Below are 26,908 nucleotides of genomic sequence, written 5' to 3'. Positions count from 1 at the left end.
TTTTGTTCACATGGCATTTCCAGGAAACAATGACTCTAGGCTATAACTAAGGGCTCCACAACTTTCAGCAGAGCCCCAGGAGCTGAAGTCTGAGAATTGCAAACACAAGCCTGTAGGGGACATTCTAGAATCAAACCATAGCAGCACTAATCCCATTCAGGATCCCTGAGAACCCAGTCACCTTTCAAACGCTCTCACTTCCCAGTACCTCGGAGGTGACATGGGGGGCGGGGGGTCACAAAATAAGCATCCAGACCATCGGCAGATGGTAAGGTAGGTAGATATCAGGCAGATAGCCTGCTAAAGGACAGGCCAGGAGAGAGCTGTTCCATTGCCCACTGCTAGCATGCTTAGCGATCTTCCAAAACCCATGAGTCGGGCCAGATTGGGAAAACTGCATTTAATGCACACCGGGGCTTTACTAAATCACACCATCTTCCCATCCAGTTGTAAGAAAGAAATCAGGTGAGATTTGCAGGCTCCAGGTGATGCTGACCTAGATCAGATCTTAGCTTTCCCATTTAAATGCTGTAACCTGGGATGAGGCGCTTCCCCTCCCTCCTTCTCCATCCCCCTCCTCACACACACAATCTCTATATTTCTCCAAATTGGTGGTCATTATATATGTATGAAAGTTTTAGAAAATATGGATTCTCCAAGACTGGAGGCATCAACATGAACATTGGTTTGGGCATCAGGTAACTGTACGCCGTGCAGTGTGGGACACTGGGAACTTCCTCACTGATCCACACCTCACTTTCCCCATCTGTAGATGGAGTTTATCATTATAAACATGCCTCCAGAGTGACAAAGAAGATGTAGTAAAACCAAATACGTCCACAAAACAACAAAGGCCAGCTGTATATAACACGTCCATAATAAAGGTTCTCTGGAAGTTATTTATTTCTTGTAAAGTCCAATCCACACTAATAGCATCTAAGCTATTTTCTGCACTGTCTTTATTGGCATGAGTTTCTCTCTTGTGTGCCTTTGTTTTGAATGTGGGTTGTGCTGAGGATGCGCTAGGTATAGCAATAGCCAGAGCTATCTCACAGGAAAGCTTCTACTGTCAATTGAATATGGTAGTTTTAGCCTTCCCTACATGTTTCCCTGCCTTTTAGGGAGTTATTAAAAAGATACTGACTTGCTTTAAAAAATGGGAGTGCTTGTCTACAGCCAAAGATAGACAGAGGCGTGGGGTTTCTTCTTGCCTGACTGATTCCCTGCTGAACTATGGAGATATTAAAGTCATGCAAATGTTTTTGAAAAACAATACAAGTGTGTGTGTGTGTGTGTGTGTGTGTGTGTGAGAGAGAGAGAGAGAGAGAGAGAGAGAGAGAGAGAGAGAGAGAGAGAGAGAGAGAGAGAAACTATGGAGATATTAAAGCAATGTAAAGATTTTTTGAAAAACAATACAAGTCTCTGTGTGTGTGTGATTCATTGCATAGAGTTAAGGTAGTGAGAATGCTTGGAAATTGGGAGTCTATGGTCAACTGAACATGGTAGTTAACCTTTCCCTACACGTTTCCCTGCTTTTTGAGGAGTTGGTGAAAATACAGGGACTTGCCTAAAAAGTCATTTCACCTCCCTCTCTGATTTAAGAACTTCGTTTGAACTTAGAGTTGAAACTGCACAGGTTTCTCTCCCAGCTGGGGAGTGTTGCAGCTGAAATCGTGGGTGTGCTGCCTATAATGGCAACGTAGAGAAGAGGCCCGGTGTGTGAGGAACTTTCAAAGGCATCAGGACAACTCTCCCTTTTAGTAGATGGGGCAATGGACACACAGGTCAGACTAGGTGCCATCCAGTGTCACTTTAAGCCAAGAATAAGACAGGCATCACGTGTGTTCAGGACCTGGGTACCAGCTTTCTTCTGCCAGTGGCCCTCAGTGCATGGTGCTGATGACCACACAAACCCACGTATGACAGACTATTAGCCTGGCATGCATTTCCGCGTGCATTAGAAAATGGGATCTGGTTTGGAAAACATAACCTATCTGTTCACAGTGATGCACACCTCCAGATCCAGCTGTGTGGGAGGCTGAGCGGGTAGGATGGCCTGAGTCCATGATCTGAGATCAGTCTAGACAGCATTGTGAGATCATGTCTCAAAAAATCTAAACAAAATCCCTCCAGTACCTATGGTATTGTGTTTTAGTGGTGCTGAGGTTGGAACCCAGAGGCTCATCCATGACTGACAGGATCTTGGTCATGACTGTTGAGTGTGGTAGCATATGCCTTTAATTTCTACTGGGAGGCAGAAGCAGGTGGAGATCTTTGTGAGTTCAAGGTTAGCCTGGTCTACAGAGCAAGATCTAGGGCAGCCAGGGCTACATAGTGAAACCCTGTTCTAACACGGAACTATATCTCCAGCCCTAAGGCGTCATTGAAATGTATCTTGGTGGTGGAGTGCTTCCCCAGTGAGCAGGTAGCCTGTGGGGCATGAAAGCTCGTGACTACATCCATTGCTACGGTGCATGATACTATGGGGTTACTAGGAGGACCTACAGCTCCCACAGCTAATGACCCACCCTGTCTTGATGGACTGAGACCCTCTGACACGGTGGATTTCCCCTCACAAGCCACCTTTCCCTTAAGCTGCTTGCCAGGTTTTTGTCACAGCTGCAAGAAAAATAACAAATATATTTGCAAAAATAGTCACTAAACATTTACTGGCTTCTCAGCTTAAAATAAGTTGGACGTCACATCTGTCAATATTTATTGGATATGTGCAAGAGGCACACCTTATCCTTTTGGATTGCTATAACAAAATATCTTTGGTTGTACAATTGATGAACAGAAGTCCATGACTCATAATTCTGGGACAGGAACATCCAAGATCAAGACGAGGAGACTCAGTGTCCACTAAGGGTTTTATAGATGAGGCTTTTCCTGAGTCTGCACTCTGCAGGATAGGAAAGGGCCTTTCCCCTGCCTCTTTCATGACTCTATTCATGAAGGTGGCGCCTTCATGATCTAATCGCTTCCTAGAGGCCCTGCCTCTCCAGCATCGCTTTGGGTATTGCATAAAGGCCCAACTTAGAACAGTTGGAAGGATGCCGCCTTTCAGGCTATCACAAGCCGTTGGTCTCAAATCCTCAAAAGCCTGTGCCCCTACTCTGAGCCTTCTGAAGTCCAGGGGCCAGAGTATGTCACACCCTGCTGCCTGTGTTCATGCTACCAGGGGTGGGAAGAGGTGGGAGACCACCATGATGGGAAGATAATGGACCATGTGGGAGCTAATTGTCCTGCTTATCAGGTTGGGCTCCTTTCCTCTTTTCTCCTTAATAAATCAGATAACTGTGTGCTGGTGATGAGTGCCCGGGTCACCGATTCTTTGGGCCACATTTTTACTGCAAGTTGCTGACTGTAAAACTGAATGGAAGGGAAGGGAGTCACCGGACAAGTGTCAGCCCCGAGGGTTAACACCTCCTCCTCCCAGCTCCTGCCCATTGTGCAGGATGAAGGACTGGTTTTCAACTGCCCAGGGCCCTGGCGTAGGCAGGGATAGAGCTGAAGAGGGGTAGTAGGATAGGGTGTGTGTGTGTGTGTGCGTGTGTGTGTGTGTGTGTGTGTGTGTGTGTGTGTGTGTCAGGGGGTGCAGTTTATATACCCTTGGCTTGTTATCTGGCAGGTGACTAAGACAACCAGTCTTAGAATTCAAGATGGTCTTGGACAGAGTTTTGGTAACTTATACCTGAGTGCTAAGACTGGCCTGTGGCCTATTTTGATGCAATTCATGAGTTAAAGATGGTATTTATAAGTCCAGAGCAGTGGTATAAGATTGGAACAGGAGAATCACAAGTTTGATGCTGGCCTGAGATGAACACACACACACACACACACACACAGATACATACATATATATCATAACTCTGCCACAAAATAAAACAGAGATGGTATTTACATTTTTAAATACTTGAAATAAATACAAAGATGAACAATATTCCATGATTTATGAAACTGACATAAAATAAAATTTCTTACGTGTGTGTGTGTGTGTGTGTGTGTGTGTGGAATATGTGCACACACTGTGTGTATGGGGTTGGGTGGGTATGCATGCATGTGCTGTATGTGAGTACGTGTGTGTGTGTGTGTGTGTGGAATATGTGCACACACTGTGTGTATGGGGTTGGGTGGGTATGCATGCATGTGCTGTATGTGAGTATGTGTGTGTGTTGGTTGTCCTTGGTTGTCCTTACTCAGACACAGTCCACCATTTTTGTTTGTTTGTTTGTTGTTGTTGGGATTACAAGTATGTGTGCTACCCTACAGGGTTCTGGGGATCACACCCAGGGCCTTGCTTCTGCAACAAGCGCTATATGGATTGCACCATCTCCTGGCCCTGAAATTGAAATGTTAATGTCCACACAAAGTTCTATTGGGAGACAGCTATACTATTCACCCACGTGTCATCCATGGCTGCTTAATTCTACAAGGCAGGGTGAGTAGCTGCAACAGAAGATACGTGGTCACTGGAGAGGAAAATGTAAGCGGCTGACCTTTGACCAAGATCAAGGACTAGAAGCATTGATATCACCTGTGGGCTTGCTAGAACCATGAAAGCCCAGGCAGTACCCTGCAACCCCACTCAGGCTGCTGACAGGCTCTGTATCTTAACTGATCCCCTGGTGATCTTCCTACCCAGGAAAGTTTGGGAAGCAGCTCCGATCTAGAGGAGGAAAGCCAACATATTTCTAAGAGTGCCTGTGGGATAACCCCTCATCCAGTTAGGGGGCTTATTAGGGTCACTCACAGTGAGAAACAAAAGACCCCAAAGTCCAGTGCTTGCCCAAGGTTATCCACTTTAGAGGTATCTGAGCTGGGGCTTCTCCTTGGGCTCTGCAGCCCTCAGCATAGTGAAGACTAATTTAAAACTCCATGTCTATAATGTGAGACAATTGGAGGCATCAAACTGGCAGCTTAAGATTAATGACAAGGGGGGAGCAGACATGATAAGAGGATGAGAAGGATCTGATGTCCCCAGACTTCCTGGTCTCCCAGTCTTAAGTGGCCAGAGTTGAGTTGTAACTGTCCTATCTGATGGCATGGCCTTTGGCTCTAGGCTGCCAATGTCCCTGATTCACTGTGGAACTCCTGGTCCCTGGGTCGTCTGAGATGGCATCCTCTGGTCTAAAACCGTGGTCATGCACGTTAGCCACCTGGACGTCTTGTTAGGCTATGATGCTGGTGGAACATGGCTGGGGGCATTCTACATTTGTGAGAAGCTCTAGTGTTGGTGCTGCTGCTGGTGGTCCTCCAATGAGGCACACTTAATTGACAGGGCTGTGGAGGAGCTTGGTCCTGCCTGACTTCAGAATCAGACACACTTGAGCTGTTACCCAGCCGATGATATCATCCTGACAGATGCCAACACTGCTGACCCTTGTTTCCTAGGTGTCTGAAATCCCCAGATCCTAGACTTCAGCTTCCAGTGGCATCTTTGTATCTACACTGCCACGTTCAAGTACCACGATGTGGACAAGGCTGGGCAGCATTATCTCGGCATTATCTTCCTTAGCATTTCAGGCCTCACCCTGGAAGGGGTGTTGGTGGAATAAATTCTTGGGGCTGAGACCAGAAGTCAGGACAACAGACATAGGTTCTGTCATTGCTGCCTCAATTGTCCAGAGGCTTAGTGGAGTCTGAGAGTGAGAACAGGCTTCTCCTACTCCCAAACATATACGTGCGGACTCCCACACATAACAAGCCCACATTCTATCTTCCTGGCCTTCCTGGAAAAACAAAACCACCAGCGTTCCCAAACTCCAGCTCTTTCCAAGAAACCAGAGATGTGACGGGTTTCCCTCCAGGAAGCTTGCAGGGCAGCTGTCTGTGCTGAGACGCCAGGAAGCCAGGTTGTCGTCTGAGGACGTGGCTTCTCCTATGGGCTGACCATAAAACCAGGCTCTTCCTGACAGACACCAGGCTGTGTTCTGTATGGCTGGTAGAACTTCTGGAAGCTAGCCTCCTTGAGCATGGGCACCAGAACACAAGGAAACAGTGTGGGCGTGTCATGTGCAGGCTCGTGAGAGTAACTTCTTGGTCTTAGTTTATTTTACCTGCAAAAATAGGTTTGATAGCAAAACCTGTAAATAAAGGTTTTCTGTCTCTCTGTCTCTGTCTCTCTGTGTGTAAGTGTGGTACGGACATGCATTTATGTGTGTGGAGCCACAGGTCAGCCTTGAGTATTGTACCTCAGGAACTTCTACCTTGTCTTCTGAGATAGGGTCTCTCAATGGCCTGGAACCAAGATTCAACCAGACTTAGGTCAGGGAGCTGCCTGCCTTTGTCTCCCTGAGCTGGAATGACAAGTGCATGCCACCATACCTGGATTTAAAAACAAAAGCATAGATTCTCGATCCTCATGTGTGTAAGGCCAATGCTTTGCCAACCGAGCTACCTCTCTAGCCCTGCATTCTACAGTCTCTCTAGTGCCTATGACTGTCTAATGGTGGGGAGAGGTGGGAGCCAGCGATCATGTGGAACTCCTCTTTCTGAGGGCCCCAGAGAGAAAGGCTTCTGCTGACTTTTATTATATACAGTGTCCAGATATGCTGGCAGACACTGTCAGGAGAACAGAAAGGAAAGAGGGAAATCTTATCTGCTTCAAGATGATTTTGTTATTTTTAGATATGATGCACTCCCTGGAGGGTCTATGTATGTCGACGCCCACAGGAGGCTGCTGACAGACTTCCATCTCTGTGACAAATGGGGCCTGAAGATGGTAGGGTACACACTTTTTTTTGATGATAGCCATCAGTCTTTTCTTCATTCTCTTGAGATGAATCTTATTGATCCTGGCTGCAGGCCTGGTGTGAGGTCAGTGGACCAGAAAACAAGGGCTATTCTTCCATGAAAGGTCAGTGCTTGCCTGAAAGGTACCACATGCTCCTCAGGGGGCTCTGTGAAGTCCCTTATACATCTACTTCCCCCTGTAGCTGGCTCTTTTCCTTATCTTGGGAAGACAAGATGCCACCAGGGTGTTCCTTATGGAATTGCTGTGACCAAGTTGTACCCTACTCAAAAGTGTTTCCATGTTGTATAAAATAGAATTATTTCAGCTAGCCCCTGCTTGAGAGATTTCACTGCCATAAAAGACTCCACAACCTCCTAGGTGGGATTGAGTTCCTCCCCTTTAAGTTTCACGTTCTTTGCATAGTCTTCCATCATGCCCCATATATATATATATTCTCTGTTTATTTACTTTTGAGATAGGCTCTCATTGGGCAGCTCAGGTTAGTCTTGAACTCATGACCCTACTACCTTAGCCTCATGAGTACTGGGACTAGGTTTTATCACTCCTGGCTTATTCTTTACTTACATATGAGATGGTCTCCACAATGTTTTAAGGGCAGGGACTGGGTCCTATTGGTTGTCTGACTCCCAGTGTAGAACAGGCACAGGTCTGTGGTGTACCACATGAGTACATGTGCTTGAGGGTGGATCATTGGTTGCACCCACTGGGTCCTGAGTGGGCTTTGCAAAACACCAAGCTCACTGATACCTCCTAACCAGGCAGCAAGAAAAGGGAGCTGTAGGGACTGTTGAACTTGATCCTGACCCTCTTTCATGTGTGTGTATGCGTGTGTATAACTGTGTGTATACGTGCAGAGGCCAGATACCAATGTCACATGTCTCTCTATCTCACTTTCCTTCTTAAATTTTAGACAGGGTCTCTCTCTGAAACTGGAGCTCACTGTTTTGGCTAGACTGGCCTGGCCAGGGAGGCCCTGGGATCCACCTGTGTCTGTTCTCACAGCATCACAATTACAGACAGGTGCTGCCACATCTGGATTTTCCATGGGTGCTACAGTTCTGAAATCAGCTCTTCATGCTTACACGGCAAGCACTTTACCCACCATGCTATTTCCCCAGTGTCCCAACTCTTCTTTGCTGCTAACCTGTGTAACCTTGGTAAGATGAACCCTGGGAACCTGTACACATCAGGGCTTAGATCTAATTCCCAGGAAGGCTTGGAGGCTCAAAGAATGTGTCCTGGCACACGGATAAGTTAATGCGCGCTCTCTCTCCTCTTTTACTCACCACCAAAATCTGCTCCGCGCTGTCTCGGTGAGATTGAAGTCCCGGGAAGTTAAAACATTTTCTTAAGTTCCCAGATATAGCAAATGGCAGAGGCAAGCTCACCACCAGGAAAACTGGAGTCTGAAGCCATGTTCCCCCTCAGCCTTTCTCTCCACATGCCATTTTCTGCTTTTGATGTTTTTGGCCTTATCAGCTCTCCAAGTGACGGGTAAGTGAAATCAAGGCTCATGCACATACGAGGAAACGGCATTTATGTTTAAACAATTGGTCCACAGGAACAGTGCTGGCCCTGATGATGTAGGGGTCAGCAGGACAATTAGGGTTTCTTGAAACTATGTTGAAGCTCTTTCCAGTGAACCAAAGATGACGCAAGAATGTGTGAAGTGCAAGATAAGATGCCACAGATGAAGACCGAAGCCTTGAATCCTCGCTTGGAAAATGAGCTCCCTCCTGATCTGGATGAATTTGTCTTCAACATGACACATACCAGGCTGACAGAGCCTTAGAATCCCATCCCTGTCCCCTCTGGGTCTGAGAGTTTAGAAGGGTAGTATTTTAGTATCTAAAGGCAGAAATAAAAGTAAGGGTCTATAGGTTGTGCACGTGTTCATGCATGAGATACATATGTGTATAAAATCCTCCATGGATTCCCCTCATTCATGGAAGCAGGGCTCTGGTCATTCTTCTGCACGGGGCGTCACTCACACCTTATAGACTTCTGCTGACCACAGGTCATGGTTCTCCTTTCTGGCAGACTCCCAGTGGGAGAAGAATCTTTGGATTCCTTAACTGCTCCCCTGGACCCTATTCCTCCCCCTCCAGCATGGAGTTCTAAGGCCACCTCCTCCCACTTCTAGAGCGACAATGCTGGGAAGGCTCGCTACGTGAGTCAGCCGAAGGGAAGGGATCTGAGTCCAGGTTGCTTGGAGCTGATGACGGCAGCGAACTGGGGCAAGTGGGAGTATGTGAGATGCTGGGGTTGCTGCAGGCACTGCACACGGGGACAGACACCTGGCTGTCCGGAACACACAGAACAGCTGCAGAATAGCCTGTCACTCACTGCTTGGGGCTACTTTCATAGCAGCAGCACTGCGCACGCAAGGGAAGAGAGTTAGGTCTTCTAGTTCCCTATAGTCTGTTACCACCTCAGTGGCCACGCCCTCCACTCCTGAGCTCAGCCAGACTCCACCACTTATAGCCCATGCCTCAGTTTCCCCATCTGTAAAGTGGAGGTCTCAATAGTACCTTCCTTACAGAATATAGTCAATAAATGAATACAAAACCTATCTGTCTGTCTGTCTAATGTCATCTATCACTTATTGGACAGAATAAAATCAATATAACATTAGATTTTTTTATCATTATTGTGATTATGATAGTCTCTCCTCACCCATAGTTTTGCTTCCCACAGCTATTTGTGAAATTTGAAAATATCAAATGGAAAATTTCAGGAATAAATAGTTCCTAAGTTTTTGTCACATGCCATTCCGAGCGGAATGACGAAATGGTGTCCCAGCCTCCTCCCAGCCGCTCCTGGTGTGAGCCATCCCTCTGCGGCATTCCACGCAGTATACGCTACATTCCCGTGAGTCACTCAGAAGTTCTCAGTTGTGAGAACTATGACCCCTTTGGGGTTAGTCCATCCTTTCACAGGGGTTACCTCAGACCACCGGAAAATCGCAAAGTTACTGTGATGAAGTAGCAATGAAAATAACCTCATGGCTGGGAGTCACCACAACATGGGTCGTGGCATTAGGAAGGCTGAGAACCACTGGGTTAGGTACTACCATGCTTGGGGGTCAAGTGAACCTTGTTCTACTTTATGATGACTGTGAAATACACAAGAGTTATCAATTTGCATATGTCAAAGGGAAGCCATAAAAACTGTAGACATAGGGTTGGCACTTTTTGTGATTTCAGGTCTCCATTGTGGGTGGTAGGACATATCATTCCCGGATAAAGGAGACTTCTGCATTGCATTGCTATCACAATGACTACATATCTGTCTCAAAAGTATGAATGGGGCCAAATATCTCAACTTTCATTTATTCTCAGTTTGGAGGATAATTCTATTTCTGTGTGGCCTGAACAAGGTCCTGCTCCTCTCTGAGCCTCAGGTTCTTATTTTCTGAGATGAGTGCCAGAATTCAAGCTCAGACAGGGAGAAACTGGGAAAGTAAAATTCAAGGCAACTGTAGGGTGGGGTCAGCTCCTTGTGCTGGAAGCTGCTGCCTGTATTTTACCCAGAATTTAATTAAATTCCTTCCCTTTTTGTTTGTTATGAGCGACTGCCTGTTTCAGCTCAGTAAGTGCTTAATCAAAATAATAGTTCATATTTGCTACTGGACGTTGAAGCTCTTGCAGTAAATGTATACCAGCTTTATCTGCCACCCTTCATAAATAATACATAAAATAAATACAGACTGATATATCTATTCTGGTGTCATTACACTCCTAGGTGGGATTTTACTGTCTCTGTGTTAGACAGGTGGTAATTGAAGTACATGTAACCAGTGCATGGGAACTCCAGATTCAGGCCAGAACCTATACTACGTGCATTCCCCCATGCCACGTTTGGGACTCCACTCTTGGTTTGTTGGGGAAAAAAAAGATCTCACTATGTTCCCTAGGCTAGCTTCTAATTCCTGAGCTCAACCCACCCATCTGCCTCAGCCTCTCCAACTGATGCCTTGAACTTGTTTTCCTATGCTGATGGTGTAATAGCTAATGTTCTTATTGCTGTGGCAAAATGACCGACATAATCTACACCAGCAGGGAAGGGCTGATGCTGGCTCACAGCAGGGAGGTCACGGTTGCAGGAGCTTGACACAGCTGGTCATAGTCAGGAGGCAGAGAGAAATGGCTGCTTAATTGACTGTTTAATTGACTTCCTGCTTTTTATTCAGTGTGGGACCCCAGCCCAAGGGAAGGTGCACACACACCCAGCGGCGAGTCTCTGTCTCTAGGTAAACCTTTCTGGAGACCCCCCCTCACAGACACATCCAGAGCTGTATTTTCCATGACAATTCTAAATCTCACCAAGCTGACAAGGAATATGAGCCATCATGGATGGTGATACATTGTGCTATTCTTTTCAATTGATTAAAAGTATAGAAATTCATCAATGAACAACAACATAAGGTCATTTTTTGTTTGTTTCTGAGAAATGTCCCACTAAATAGGCCAACTAGGTATGCAGTAGGCTAAACTATGTAGTCTCTAACTTGTAGCGACTCTCCTGCTTCAGTATCCTGGGTTTGGGGATTATAGGCTTGAACCCTCATATTTGGGATTATGGTATGTACATTGGGAGTTACCTGTGAGACAGAAACTATCTTCAAACTCTTTGCACCTACAGAGTTGTCTCAATTTTAGGGCTCCAGTGTCTGAGGTTAAGACATTGCCTGGGTAATAGTAAGAACCTTTTGTTGAAGAGGGAAGTCTCTAGTCTTCTGATTGCTACAAAGTTGCTCCTTGAAGCCAGACTATCCCTGGTCTCTGCCTCAGCCTTCTGATTGCTACAAAGTTGCTCCTTGAAGCCAGACTATCCCTGGTCTCTGCCTCAGTCTTCTGATTGCTACAAAGTTGCTCCTTGAAGCCAGACTATCCCTGGTCTCTGCCTCAGCCTTCTGATTGCTACAAAGTTGCTCCTTGAAGCCAGACTATCCCTGGTCTCTGCCTCAGCCTTCTGATTGCTACAAAGTTGCTCCTTGAAGCCAGACTATCCCTGGTCTCTGCCTCAGCCTTCTGATTGCTACAAAGTTGCTCCTTGAAGCCAGACTATCCCTGGTCTCTGCCTCAGCCTTCTGATTGCTACAAAGTTGCTCCTTGAAGCCAGACTATCCCTGGTCTCTGCCTCAGTCTTCTGATTGCTACAAAGTTGCTCCTTGAAGCCAGACTATCCCTGGTCTCTGCCTCAGCCTTCTGATTGCTACAAAGTTGCTCCTTGAAGCCAGACTATCCCTGGTCTCTGCCTCAGCCTTCTGATTGCTACAAAGTTGCTCCTTGAAGCCAGACTATCCCTGGTCTCTGCCTCAGCCTTCTGATTGCTACAAAGTTGCTCCTTGAAGCCAGACTATCCCTGGTCTCTGCCTCAGCCTTCTGATTGCTACAAAGTTGTTCCTTGAAGTCTGACCGTCCCTCTTCTCTGCCTTGCCTTCTATATGAATATAGCGTCCTCCAGGTCTAAGTGTCCTTGTCCATGCCCGATGCTTTCGAGAGTGCTGCTTACAGTGCCCCTAGTCCTCCTAGACTAAGATAACTCTCCCTTTCATTAGTTGTTCATTACTTACCAATCTGTCAATCTTCTAGCTGTGCACTCTTCCTTTACTCTGGAGATCATGCATTTATGTCTCTATCCTCTGAGCTGGCTACATTGTAAGACCTTATTTCAAAATGTAACATAACAATGGAAAAGGACACACAACACAAAGGGCAGTTCTGTGAGTAGTTACAAAACAAACATCCAAGTCAAGAATGGTGCCGATTTCCACCTCAGTTTAGGCAGCGCTTGTCTTCCACCCTGAAGGTAACTTCTACCCTGACTTCTTTGTTTACAATGCTGGAGATGAACTGGGGCCTTGTGCAGGTTGGGTAAAGATTCAACTACTGATCTCCAGATCTGCCTTTCTTGGGTTTCCTGGACGTTTTATCACCTGAAAATATCCCAGGGAACCTACAGCTCCCTGAAGGCTTTCACCTTCACGTGAGTGAAATTATCTAAATCAGCACCCCTTGGTTTCTGACTTAGTTCTGTCAGTGGTGTGTTCATGAGGTTCATGCATGCTGTACATGTAGTTTAGCTTGCTGGTATTGCCGAAACATCCTGCTTGCACGAACACATTGTGATTTTTGTCTACTGCTGAGAGATGAGTTTTGGAAAATTAATATCAAAGCTACCATAAACAACTGCTTTGGTTTGTGTATGATGCATTTAGAAATAGATATGTCCAAAGAACTCCTTTGTCTTCAACTTTGTACATAATAGGTTCTGTGTCCTTGCCAACACTTGGTGTTATCAATTGTTTCATTGTTAGCTACTCTGATGGTTATACATTTCATTTTCCCAGCAAATGATGGAGTGGAACCCATGCATATTTGGCATTTGCTGATGTTTTTGGCAACTTGGCACTTGTTTGACTCATCCTGAACTTGCAGACAAGGGATAAGAACTTGTAGTCTCTGCTGCTGTTCAGTCATCTCTCTCCTATTGACTTCAGTTGGGTTTGGGGTCCTCAGAACAGGTCAGGAATCCTTCATTCTATGGACAGCTATTATCCACCAAGTGCCCCCTTGTCCATGCACTGAGCTACAACTTCAAAGTTTCTCCTAATACTTACACCCAGCATGAGACATTATTTTCATTTTACAAAGGAAGGAACTATGGCGAGGGAGGTTAGGGAAGGTAACTTGCAGCATCTCAACTCACAAGCAGTGGAATCTAGATTCAAATAAAGATCCTTAGCTGCTATGATGTGCTGCTTCCAAAGAGGAAAACATTGAAAATGTAACAATGTAAAGACTATAAAAATCTGCATCTGTGAATGCTCACATCCTTTATATAAAATGACACAGTATCTGCAACTTCTGTATGTCTACATACATACATAGGTGTATGTAGCACCTATACACACTTGCCACACATTTAGTAAACAATGGGACAAAAAATAGACATTTTCAGTACAGAGGCATTTTTTTCTTTTTTACTTTTGGTTTTTTTTTTTTTTCAAGACAGGGTTTCTCTGTGTAGCCCTGGCTGTCCTGAAACTCGCTCTGTAGACCAGGCTGCCCCAGGGTTTCTCTGTGTAGCCCTGGCTGTCCTGAAACTCACTCTGTAGACCAGGCTGCCCTAGGGTTTCTCTGTGTAGCCCTGGCTGTCCTGAAACTCGCTCTGTAGACCAGGCTGCCCCAGGGTTTCTCTGTGTAGCCCTGGCTGTCCTGAAACTTGCTCTGTGGACCAGGCTGACCTGGTCTACATTCATTTCATGTCTGTACTTAGCTGACTCCATAGCCTCGGATCCACTGACACAGAATCCCCTCTAGACTTTGAAACATGTCGAACTCTACAATCCCCACGGCACCACCTGGTTTCCAGGCTTGTAAAATTTTCAACAGGGGAAACAAAATCATTTTTACCCAAATGAAACGATTTTTCCTTCTATTTGACACTGCTGATGTTCAGGGCTGTGTAGTTCTTTGAGGTGGGAGGCTATCTGTACATTGTGGGGTTTTTAGCAGTGCCCTGGCTTCCTCCTGGTAGGATCCAGAAGGACCCCATGTTCTCCCAACTGTAACAACTAACATTGTTTCTAGACGTGGCCCAGTGTCCTTTGGGAAGCAGACTCTAAGCTACTTAACCCTGACTTCTGGAAAGCTCACAGTGTCCCCCACCCCATTCTAGTTTCCTTTCTATTGCTGTGATAAACACCATGCCCAATAGGAACTTTGGGAGGAAAAGGATTTTTGGCATACATGTCCCAGTCACAGTCCATCACAGAGGGAAGTCAGGGCTGGAACCAGGAGGCAGAGCCCACTAAGGAATGCGGCTTACTGTCTTTCTCTCCACTGCTTGCTCAGTTTATTTTCTTTTACAACCCAGGACCACCTACCTGCCTAGGGATGGCACTGCTCACACAGATTATAATCAAGAAGATGCCCCTTGGACTTATCTATAGGCTATCTGATGGAGGCAATAATTTGGTGTAGGAGATCCTTCTGTCTTTGTGTTGCTTTCATTGGTTAATAAAGAAACTGCTTTGGGACTGTTGATAGGGCAAAACTTAGATAGGCAGGGAAGACAGAACTGAATTCTGGGAGAAAGAAGGGTGGAGTCTGAGAGACGCCATGGACCCGTGACTGGAGATAGATGTGCTGAGATTTTGCTGGTAGCCACTACCTTGTGGTGATATACAGATTAATAGAAATGGATTAAACTAATATGTAAGAGTTAGCCAATAAGAAGTTAGAGCTAATGGGCCAAGCAGTGATTTAATTAATACAGTTTCTGTGTGATTATTTCAGGGCTAAGCTAGCTGGGTGGTGGGGGAAGAACAAACAGTCCTCTCCTTATAGCATAATTCAATTAAGGCTCCTTCTTCCCAGATGACTTTAGGTGTGTCAAGCTGACAAACCAAAACCCACACAACAAAAACTAGCCAGCACACCCATGATTTCACCCTGCTTGTCTAAGCACCCCCCAGATGCAGTATTTCATTAGATTTTGATTTCTTTGCCCCATGAAAGAACCCATATTCTTCATTTTAATGCCAGGGAGTTAGCCCATCTCTGTCTTTTTTTTTTTTTCCTGGTTTATTGAGTTCCTTGACCTCCCAGGCCCACCCAGCCTTATGCAGATTTCCCATGCCATCTTGGCAGCTTGATGCTGTTCTTCTCAGTGGCACGGTCTTACTCATCACCACCACTGACCATTATTTACTTGACTTTTGACATAAAGTGTCAACTCATTCAGACGTCTTCCCCATGTGGTTTGGGCGGTGAATGGCTGGGGAGGGCTCTGATGTCATGAATGGATTAATTGCCTATTGAATTGTTATGATCATGTTGTGCTCTGCTCAAAACATTTCCACATTCTGCTAAAAATAGTTCTTTCAGCTAGCCCCTGCCTGAGAGGATCCACTGTGGCAGGAGACTCCATGTACTAGGTGGGATTGAGTTCTCCTTTAAGCTCTACATTCTTTTCATAGTCTTCCATCATACCCTACGTATAAATACTGTCTATTTATTTACTATTGAGATAGGCTCTCATTGAGCAGCTCAGGTTAGTCTTGAACTCATGACCCTACTACCTTAGCCTCATGAGTACTGGGACTATAGGTTTTATCACTCCTGGCTTATTCCTTACTTACATGTGAGATGGTCTCCACAATGTTTTGAGGGCAGGGACTGGGTCCTATTGGTTGTCTGACTCCCAGTGTAGAACAGGCACAGGTCTGTGGTGTACCACACGAATACATGTGCTTGAGGGTGGATCAATGGTTGCACCCATTGGGTCCTGAATGGGCTTTGCAAAACACCAGGGTCATTGATACCTCCTTACCAGGCCTCTTCAGGGCATGCTTTCCCTGCCGGTCTCCAGCCACCCATCTCTCTTCTTAGGAAAAGGTACAAAGACTATAGGAGCTATGTGTTGTGTTCTTTACCCTCTCGGCATGAACATGACATCATCTGCTCAGTCAGCTTTCCCAGAGTGTTCTTTGCAACTTTTCTCATTTTACATCTACGGGGAAGAGCCCCCTTTCCTCCGTGTCAGCATTCTTGAAAACCCAGGTTTACTTTGGTCTACGTCACCTTCTCAGTTTGAAGGTTGACTTCTTAACCTTTGGGACAGCCCTCTTGCTGACGCATGGCATTCAACTCCCTAGACGCTTCCTTATTTCCACTTGGTGATTATTTTAAGCGTTAGTGATATAAGTAAGTCCTTGGGAGCCCTCTGACTCTACCAGAGTTGTTCAAGATGGTGATGGTGGACAGACAGCAAGGGGGCAACGAAAGAAACAGGCTCAGGTGACAAGAACTTGGTGACTCTTTGGACATAGAGAAGGCAGAGATGACTCATATGTTTCTGAGTTGTTTGTGTTGGAGATGGAAGATCACCCCGGGGCTGGGATGTGCTAGTCAAGCACTCTACCCCTGAGCTACCCTCGCCCTTTGGTTTCGGTTTTGAAATAACGGAATGACAGGTTTCTGCTCCAGATATGGAAGTCACAGGAGGAGAAGAAGAAGAAGATGAAGAGGAGGTGGGAAGAGACAATGGACATTGTTTGGGATGTTACCATGGAGACAAGGTAACAAAGGACAGGAGGTAACTGGAGATATAGGAAATATGACTCAGGAGGCTACTGACATGAGGATGACAGCTGAAGCTGAGGGAGCTTGTGAGAGATAACGGTGTGTTTATAGAGCAGCCATGGCCAGGGATGGCGCAGGGGAGTTTGTTCTTTAGAGACCGAATCAGTGAAACTGAGGCAGAAAGCCAGAAGAACCCAAATCAGAGGCCACTAAGGAAAAGGTCTGAGGATAAGAAGGGATGCTCAGAAAGCTTAAGTGATATAGAGACATCAATTCAGGACAGAAGAGTTCGCATGGATTAGCATGAAGGCCATTGGGAACCATGGGGAGGGTGCTTTCCACCCAGATAGTGGATCAAGGAGTGGACAAAGAAGGCATAGGCTTCTAGAGGAGGATCCACCCATCCACCAGGCCCCATTATTAGCATTCAGACATTTACTCTGCCTGCTCCCAGAGACCTAGCAGAACAAGTCAGCAGCAGCAGCCGAGACACTGTAGCTGTAGCTACCATAGTTACCAAGGAGAGCCCTCTCCCTAAGTAATAAAAGGAAAGCCCTTCTTGACCCTGACTCCTCCTGCTCCCGCTCAGAGGCTGGCCTCTGGGCATCCCCCAATAAACCTCCCACATGAGCTGTGCTCTGTTGCTTGCTGTGACTTTGTGGTGTCCCTCAGTTCCAACCACCAAGGTTGCCTTCCTACCACCCTTAAACTATCACACCAGGTCCTGGGATACAGGAATGGGAAAAGAGGCAAGCGTTCCTTTCTTTATCCTGTGGATGTTCTAAGGAGTCTGGACAGAGATACATGGTTTGGATATTAACCCTCCACTTCCCCAAACTCAAGTGTTAAGTGCAGCAATTTAGAAACAGGGGCTTTGGGAAGTGGGGTTGGATCAGGAGGGCTCAGATCTCATCAGTGAATTCACAGCTTAATGGGTTTGAAGGGCAGTGGCTTTGTTACTCTCATTGCTTCCTTGCCAAGCTGCCTTGACAAGAACAGTTTGGATTCAATACACCCTCTCTGCTGCGGTAAACTGTGTCAGCATAGGCCCCCAAACAGGGCCAAGTGGTCATGAATCAAAAACTCTGAAACAGGCAGAAATAGACAGACAGACAGACAGACAAGCAAACTTCCTAGAAGTTGATTTTCTTACATATTTTGTCTCATGGACAGTAGGCTGATTCACACAGAAAAACTCGCTTTAGAGGCTGTTCATTAGAATCACCATCTAACAGATGAAGAAGCCCAAAGGGGCTGGTTTAGAACTTGCCCCACCCTGCCCTGCCTCACCCTAAACCTTCCACCCTCTCCTTATGTCACCTGAATGGGAAGAGCACAGGTAGGAAGGGATGGGGGGGCAGTCTGGCAGGTGGAGAAGAATATAGGTATGAAGTGCAGAATTGTACAGCTGTCTGAGCTGGTCAAGACAAGATCCCCCCCCCCCTTGTCATTCAGTTCTTGCTGAGGCCCAAGAGGTATCTTGCTATAGCTCCCCACTGCACACAACTCTAGGATTGGATTTTCCTCTTGTCTGGGGCCCACCCATCTCTCTCTCTCTTCTCATGGGAGGTAGGTACACTAACCCAAGCTATCTCCCAGGGTATATGATGTTGGGAAAAGAGACCTCAGTCAGGTGTCCAAAACCAAGTTTAGCTTTGAGACTTGCAACTGAGAGGCTGACCAGTACAGCTGCCCCGGATGTCATCTGTGACTGTTTAAAGTACTTTGTTTAGTTTGGCAGAAGCCTGCTGACTCCAAGGTCCCCTGCTGGGAGTCCTGTTTGCACTTTGTTGGTGCTAGCCCCGCAGGTGATAAAGGGACAAATAGGACAGGAGCTTATAGCACCAGAAGATAATAGCTACTTGACACAAAAGAGTCATTGTCAACAAACGTTTTTCCTTCATGTCTCTTAAGTTATAACCGTGGAGAACTGTAAGTTATCAATTCAAGGTGATGTTCACAGCTCAGGCTGAGGAGAGAGACAGTCAGTGTAAGCTTTGGGGAGTCAGCTGGGAGCAGAGGGAGGTGGATTGTTGATTACTTCTAACACTCTCTTCCAGAGACTGTGCCAGTGGGGAGGGGAAACAGATAGTGTGGGGGAGTCCTGGCGGTCTGCACCAGTGCAGGAGAGGCAGCAGATAGTCTAGGGGAGTCCTGGGCTGTACCAGTGAGGAAGGGGCAGCAGAGGTAGTCTAGGGAGATGTGGCTATATTGACTGTATGCAAAACTCTTCTCATACCTTACCTTTCCCATGCCAGCATGAGCATGTCCCAGCTTGATCACCACGGGGAAGTGTGGGGCTGTGAGCTGAAAGACACAAGAGGAAATCATTATTAATCTCAGAGCATTGCTGTGGGGAGGCTCTGGGCTGTCTGTTCTATAGGAAGGTTCACTCAGAATGTTGTCAGGGATCCCCACAGAAAGTTCTGCAGGTATTCAACCTGTGCTCCAGAACGCCTGTGCACATCTGGGCTCTCAGAACCAGCTTGCCTGGGAGCACCTAACAGTCTGTAAAGATAGAGGTGTTCTAGACAACTGATTTAAAATTCTGACTTGCCAGGCAGTGATGGTGCACACCTTTAATCCCAGCACTTGGGAGGCTGAGACAGGAGGATCTCTGTGAGTTCGAGAACAGCTTGCTCTACAAGAACTAGTTCTAGGACAGACTCCAGAGCTACAGAGAAACCCTGACTTGAAAACCCCCCAAAAATTAATAATAAAAAATAATAATAAAATTCTGGCTTTACCCTAGTGCAGCTGCAGGCAAAGCATGACATGGATCCATGCCTGTTTCCTCATTGGCAAAATGGGGAAGATAATACCAGTGTTCCCACAATGGGATGGTCATGAAAATGACAGGAATTCTTTCCTATTTTGTGTTCATGGGTGCTTTGCCCACATGTATGTATGTATTGTTCATGGGTGCTTTGCCCACATGTATGTATGTATTGTACTACACGCGTGCCTGCAGCCCACGGGAGCCAGAAGAGGGCATTGGGTCCTGGAAAACTGTAGCTACAGATGGTTCTGGGTTGCCTTGTAGATGCTGGGAGTTGAATCCAGGTCCTCTGGAAGAGCAGTCAATGCTCTTAACCGCTGAGGCATCTCTTCAGTCCCATGTCAGGAATTCTAAAGCTTTGAGTACAGAGGATGGCAGCTTCATTTTCCTGGCACACTTCTGCCTCCAATAATACTCCAGGTGACTAGCAAGTCTCCTCACAACTCCCAGCCTTCTTTCGGGCACTGAAGGAGTTCAAGGCCACTCTGCTACTAGCATTTATCAGTTATGTCCTATAGGCCCTGTGCTAAACAGCCTCACGACGGTGGCTTCTTTGGAGCACTGCACTGCTTTCCAGGCAACTGTCCTTGCCTGCCTGGTGCCCTGTTACATTGCCAGTCTCTCAGACATTTCTAATGCCAACACAAGGCTGAATACAGAATCTGTGCTTCAATCTGTTCTGTCAGCATCATTTTCTGGAGGGGTGTGGTCCTCTCTCCCTTTGATACAAATAAAGAGTGCTGGGAGGAGAGACCGAGAGGAAACCAATGCTCACATCTACGCTTTGATTTGTTCCTTTCATGTCATTCCTACGTCGTCTGGAGGGTGCTTGCTTGGTTTGTAGGAGTCTATTCTGGTGTGCTTGAGGTCAAAGTTTATCTCTCCTTGCCACATAGCAGTGATGTCAGTCTCTTCCTTTTGGATCATGCTGTCCCGCAACAGGGTCATCACATCCGCTTCTCTAGGCTGTACAGCTAGTCTGTCACCCTGTCCTGGGGTGTTCCCAACAATGCACTTGTCCCCGGGGGAGCTCATCTTTTCCCCTGGGGTGTCTACTACACATTCTTGCCCAGTGGTCATCTGTGGGTCACAAAACCACCACACGAACTCAGTTGCAAACTTGATTGCATTAAGAGAAACCTAAGGGATGAATGGAGCACACTTCTGAGTGCGTTTCCAGAGCCGACCCGACCGTGAGACTTTGACCTAACGGATGATCAATGCTAGACAGATTGATCAAGGTCACCAGATGAACTTGGTGGAGTCAAAGCAGGATGGCGCTGGGGGAGCTGGTAAACGTCAGCGGTGGGCTCTTGATGGAGGACGCCTTGCCCCGGCCCCTTACTATCCGCGTGCCACTCTGTTCCCTCTCCACGATGATGGGAGCCATTGTAACACCCCCTCCCCGTGACGGACTGACCCATAGGAAACTGTAAACCACAATAAATCCCTTCCTCCACTATGTGTCTGCTTCAGGTATTTTGTCATAACAATGAGAGAGGGAAAAAAAAAAGCAAGGTATACATCATCTCACTACTTCCCACAATGCCACTGGAGAGGTACTCAGTATTATTATTATTGTTGTTATTATTATTATTTAAGCGTTTTACAGACAAGAAAATTTTGCCAGCTGAGAGCGGAGGACTTCAAGTGGGTTCGGTAATCCCCAAGCTCAGTTTGGATAATTCCCCCCCCCCCCCCATTTCAGGCTAAATATTACTATGTTCCTGTACTCAAGGTGAGCCAGTTTATCTTTTTAAATAAAGAAGTAACATTTGATTTTGATACCAAAAGCAATATTCAGTCAGTGGAAAAGTTTGGAAATAAACTGCAATAACTTATTAAGTATAAAAAAGGGCAATAACAGTTGTCCCAGACTTCTTGTCTGCTTGTCTGAGAAAAAAAAAAGCCCTATAGTTGCTTTTTATTTGTTCTGTTTTTATGACATTCAGAGCACAGTGCATATCCAATTTTGTTTCCCACTCTTTGTACCTGATAATAAGCAGTGAGAGTGTTTCTGGTGGTTATTATTTGTTGGTTTAACAGTTATAAAGTAATTCCCATCTGAAAGAGACTTCAAGAGCAGCTTTGGGCCACCATGTTGATAAAAAACAAAACACTGCCCAAGCAATTGAAAACCGTGATATGATTCTTTCCTTGATGTACGCCGTTCCCTCCCACCCTAGAGGGAACCAGTGCGCGGATTCTGTGCTTATTCTTCCCCGGCATCTATTTGTAACCTTAACATCATATAATTTCTAACAAACGTTGTGCATCTTTAAACTTCAGCTTTTGTACTTTAAAAACATATTCTTTTACTATTCCATACACACATGCACCTCATACATATGTGCGTACACACACACACACACACACACACACACACACACACACACACACTTGCGGGCTTTGACTATGTTCCCCCTATTTTCATTTATCCACCTCTTTCTCCCCTCAAGTCCTTCACCTTCTTCCATGTCTTTTTATTTGTGGCACACTGCATGTAATCAAGGCTGCCTGCAAGAAAATGGGTGGGGGGATCCATTTATTTGAACAAGGCTCACCTTGGCTGCAGCACTGAGGAATATGATTCTCCCACCATCAACCTTTAACTGCCTACAGCCCCTTAGGGAAGGGTGGGGCCTTTTGAGCCTCTCCCCATCCATGATGGAGGCTGATGGTCCCAGTCTTGTACAGGCTTTGCGTAGTAACCACTGCTCCTGTGAGTTCATTGGGGTGCAACAGTCATATCACCAGAGGGAGGGAGGCACTAACTCTGGGAGGAAGAGGGAGAGGTTTAGGAAAACTGGGTGATGGAAAAGGAGATTAGAGAGGCTCTGGCCCCACAACGCCAGCTGATCTGGGCTGGAACAAGATGAAATCATAACCCAAGGAAATCATGACCACACCAGTAGAAACACTGTCTGGGTGCTCCAAGTTGGGTAATTCCAGTGTCAAGACTTCGACTGTGGTGGTTAGCATTGGTAGTGAACTTGAAAAGATTGAGACACCAAAGGAATCAGTAAAGCACAGCTCTCTCTAATGTGTCTGTGAGGGCACTGTCAGTCAGTTAGATTTCAAGGGCTATGACCTAAGCAATGGTTTATCTATTGATGGATTCAGACTTTGAAAAATATTACCTAAAGGCAGTGGCAATTAGAGAAGATGGTTGGGACCTAGGGAGAGGAAGTGGGTCATGGGGGTGTGTCTTTGGAGGGCAGACCTTCTTCTATGTTGTTCTGCTTCACCATATATATACCGAGAACCAAGGACTGTGGTATTGGAGGAGGGAGCCGCTTGTTCTTCCCTACAGCCCAGCTAGCTGAGACCCAAAATAATCACACAGAAACTGTATTAATTAAATCACTGCTTGGCCCATTAGCTCTAGCTTCTTATTGGCTAACTCTTTCATATTAATTTAACCCATTTCTATTAATCTGTGTATCACCACATGGCTGTGGCTTACAGGGTAAAGTTCTCTCTGGCTCCAGTGAGGCTACATGGCTTCTCTCTGACTCCACCCTCTTCTTCCCAGCATTCAATTTAGTTTTCCCTACCTAGCTTTGTTCCCCTATAGCTCTGTTCTAGGCCCAAAGAAGTTTTTTTTTTTATTAACCAATGGTATTTACAGCATACAGAGGGGAATCCCACATCATGCTTCCATTTCCCAGTGCTGGGACTACAGGCACCTGCTGCTACGCTCAGGATTTTATGTGGAGGATAGGGATCTGAACTCAGTTTCTCATGCTTATACGACAAGAACTTCACCATCTTCTCAGCCCACCTTTCTGCCTTTGTCATATATTTTTCTGGCATCTATTGTTCATGCCTTTTTTAGCTCAGGTTCCAATCTCACCTGCCTGAGTCCTTTTGCCCCTTGCTCACACATCTGTCTTTTTACACACTTGTTGCACATAAATAGTTGGCGTTGTATTTCTTTTTCTTTTTTTCTTTTTGGTTTTTCGAGACAGGGTTTCTCTGTAGCTTTGGAGCCTGTCCTGGAACTAGCTCTTGTAGACCAGGCTGGCCTCGAACTCACAGAGATCCGCCTGCCTCTGCCTCCCGAGTGCTGGGATTAAAGGCTGTATTTATTTTTCAAAAGTATCTCTTTCTTACTTACATTTACAATGCTGGATATGGGCCTGCTTTGCCACTGAACTACACCTCTACCCACTCTTAAAACTCTGCATATTATATCATGCACACTCCTTCCATCGTGACAGGCACAGTCCTAACACAGTCACTGCAATAGCTCCACCACATTCCATGCACATCTGTGTTGTCTGAGGTTTCTGTCCTGTCTGGTTCCCAAAATCGTTAAGTCCCAAAAAATCACAAAGAGGTCTACATTAGATATAAACTGATTGGCCCATTAGCTCAGGTTCTTATTAACTCTTATAACTTACATTAGCCCATTATTCTTGTCCATGTTAGCCACGAGGCTTGGTATTTTATTTGGCGGGGCAGTCACATCTTGCTTCTTCTGTGGCTGGGTCAGGACTGCAGACCAAACTTTCCTCTTCCCAGAATTCTCCTGTTCTCATTGACCCACCTCTACTTCCTGTCTGGTTGTCCCGCCTATACTGGTTACTGGCCAATCAACATTTATTTAAAATATAAGTGACAGAATACAGACCATTGTCCCACACCACATCTGTCCTGCAATACTTTAGCCACTTTCCTGGGCATGAACTAAGATGTGTATGGGTCTCTCTCTCCATCTCCTTCTCCCCCTCCTTCCCTGCTACTGCAAACCAAATCCCACTAAACACTTTTACTCACACGTCCTTTGAACTATATTTCATCTCCAAGGGGCTAGACTTAGAGCTTTTCAAGAGGAGATATGCAGAATTTGGAGACATTGTGATAGGTTTCTGTAGCAAGTCATTTGATTTGCAGAAATGAAAGTGGGTGTCCTGAATCATGTATAATCTGCCCATGAAAATGACATTTCCCTGACTAAGATGGTTTTCCAGCCAGGAGTAGAACCAGGGACCTCTTGTGCAATGTGCCTTAGCATTCTTTCCTTCCTTATTACTATAGATGGGGAACAAGTCACTCAGCAATGCTCCATGGCTGCTCATCTCTTTTGCCATGTTCCTTCCCCTCCATCCTGTGTCTATGGATCCCAAAGGCCGTTCCTATTTCCACACATTTGCCACATGCCAGCCCCTCCCCAAGCACAGACAGGTCACAGAGGACAGAAAACATCTTGTTGGCTAGGCTATTTTTTCTCTTCCCTTCACAACAATAGCTTTATTTAGTTTCCTTGGGGATGGCTTCTCAGGGACCCTTTTCCCGGTCCCATGGCCCCAGACACTCCAGAGTTCAGCACTGCCCCATGGCAAGAGGCCTGACATCCTGTTAGAAAGGGGACAGATCCATCTTTGAAAAGAGATTCTCCACCCTGATAAGGCCTTACTCAATAGTACCCAAATAAGCTAAAATAAGTGGGGCAGCCCTGTGTTCTTGCAGGGTGTTCCCTTGGGAAGATCAGAGTCCAACAGGCTTAGCCAAGGCCAGCATTCTATCAACTACATCCTCATGCTGAAGCTGGAACTAAAATTCTACAGTGGATGCTTGAGGATGGTCTATGCAGCTTTCTACCCAAGGCATTCCCTCTATACTCTGGGTAACCGAGATTTAAGCATGTGAAGAATTGCATCCTTGCTGAACATTGCTATGGCTTGAGTGTGTCTCCAAGGGTTCATGGAGGAAGCCTGGTCTCTAGCTTTGTGTTGAGGCATCAGGACCTTTAAGAGGGGTGCCAAGTTGGTCTTTGGAGGGGGTTCTAACTAGTTATGTAGGGTCTGGCTAGCTCTGCAAGAGTGGGTTGTGGAAGAGCTCAAACCAGGGCCTTCCCTGCTGCTTAAGCTCCCTCCCTCATCATATGTCACACACTGTTCTGGTTAGAGTCATGCAGGAAAGGGGAGCCACAGCTGAGGAGTCTATGTCTGTTATTGATTGTGGTTGAGACCTGAGGACTGTCCTAAGGTACAGATCTGACCCAAGAAGCCCAGCAGACACCTCAGACTTAACCTCATAGCCAGTGTGCTGACATCCAATCACAAACAGAAATCACAAACATCTTCAGTCACTTGTCCTGCCATGCACCTGGATGCCTAAGATAGGCATGGCACCTCCCCTGCCTTCCTTAATTCTTACGCTAACCAGGCCCAGGGTTGGCACTCAAGAAGGCCTAGGAGGTGTTTGCCGAGTGCCTGTGGTCTCTCTGCTCTGATAATTTCACCTCTGTCTCACCCCACCTCCCACTGCTTTTAGTGTCTTGGAAAAATACTGGTAGCAAATCCGGAATAATTAAACTGATCATGCCTACCAACAAGCAAGCATTCCTTTCTCTTCCATTTCCTGTTCCCCTGAGAAATGCAACAGCCAGAAGCAAACCCACAGGCTGGCAGCATCTGCCCACGGACAAGCTCTCCTTGTTCTTTCTTGCCTGTGTGAGCTTAGGGTTCACAGCAGGCTCAGGCTGCCAGGATATTACCCTCACCACCTCAGGGACTCTCTAGGTGCTACTCACATGCAGAGGATATCCTCAGAGGAAGAGTTTGTCTGGGGGAGGAGCCAAATGATCCTGAAGGGGCAGGATACAGGAGACCACCTTCATGCTCCTGAAGATAGGCAGCCTCGGGATCCCCAAACTTCTGGGCTGCCCACAGTTCTTTCCTCTCCCTTTGCCTTCTTCCTGTCCATTCCTTTTATTTACATTTTTTAAAAAAAGATTTTTTTTTCTTTAGCCATGATCTAACTATACCACACATGCGCCCTATCTTCCCACAGGAGTCTCTTTGTGCAGGTTTCTTAGCCTCCATGGTTGGTTTGAATGAAAATGGCCCCTCTAGGAGTGGTGGTCTTGTTGTAGTAGGTGTGGCCTTGTTGGAGGAGGTGTGGCCTTGTTGGAGGAGGTGTGGCCTTGTTGGAGGAGGTGTGGCCTTGTTGGAGGAGGTGTGGCCTTGTTGGAGGAGGTGTGGCCTTGTTGGAGGAGGTGTGGCTTTGTTGGAGGAAGTTTGTCACTGGAGGTGGGCTTTGAGGTTTCCAATGCTCAAGTCAGGTCAGTGTGCCATTCTCTTCCTGCTGCCTGTGGATCAGATGTGGGACTCTGAGCTGCCTCTCCAGCACCATGTCTGCCTGCACACCACAACGATTCCCCTCCATAACGATAATGGACTAACCCTCTGAATGTAAGCCAGCCCCAGTTACATTTTCCTCTTTTATAAGGGTCGCCATGGTCATGGATGTTCTATCACAGCAATGGCA

The 26,908-nt window shown here is 46.3% G+C and overlaps 1 protein-coding gene across 2 annotated transcripts in view; it reads right to left on the bottom strand.

The window, feature by feature from the left end:
• Syn3 (synapsin III) overlaps positions 1 to 26,908 on the bottom strand; it is a 360,471-nt gene that overhangs the window by 42,166 nt on the left and 291,397 nt on the right. For both annotated transcript variants that reach the window (XM_038314795.1, XM_038314794.1), the window contains one exon: positions 19,096 to 19,158. In XM_038314795.1, the coding sequence (XP_038170723.1) occupies positions 19,096 to 19,158 (63 nt within the window). The remainder of the gene's footprint in view (positions 1 to 19,095; positions 19,159 to 26,908) is intronic.

This window comes from Arvicola amphibius, chromosome 17, assembly GCF_903992535.2.
Source record: "Arvicola amphibius chromosome 17, mArvAmp1.2, whole genome shotgun sequence".
Taxonomy (NCBI): Eukaryota; Metazoa; Chordata; class Mammalia; order Rodentia; family Cricetidae; genus Arvicola; species Arvicola amphibius.
The sequence above is the reverse complement of the archived record's forward strand: the minus strand, read 5'-3'. Positions and strand labels throughout refer to the sequence as shown.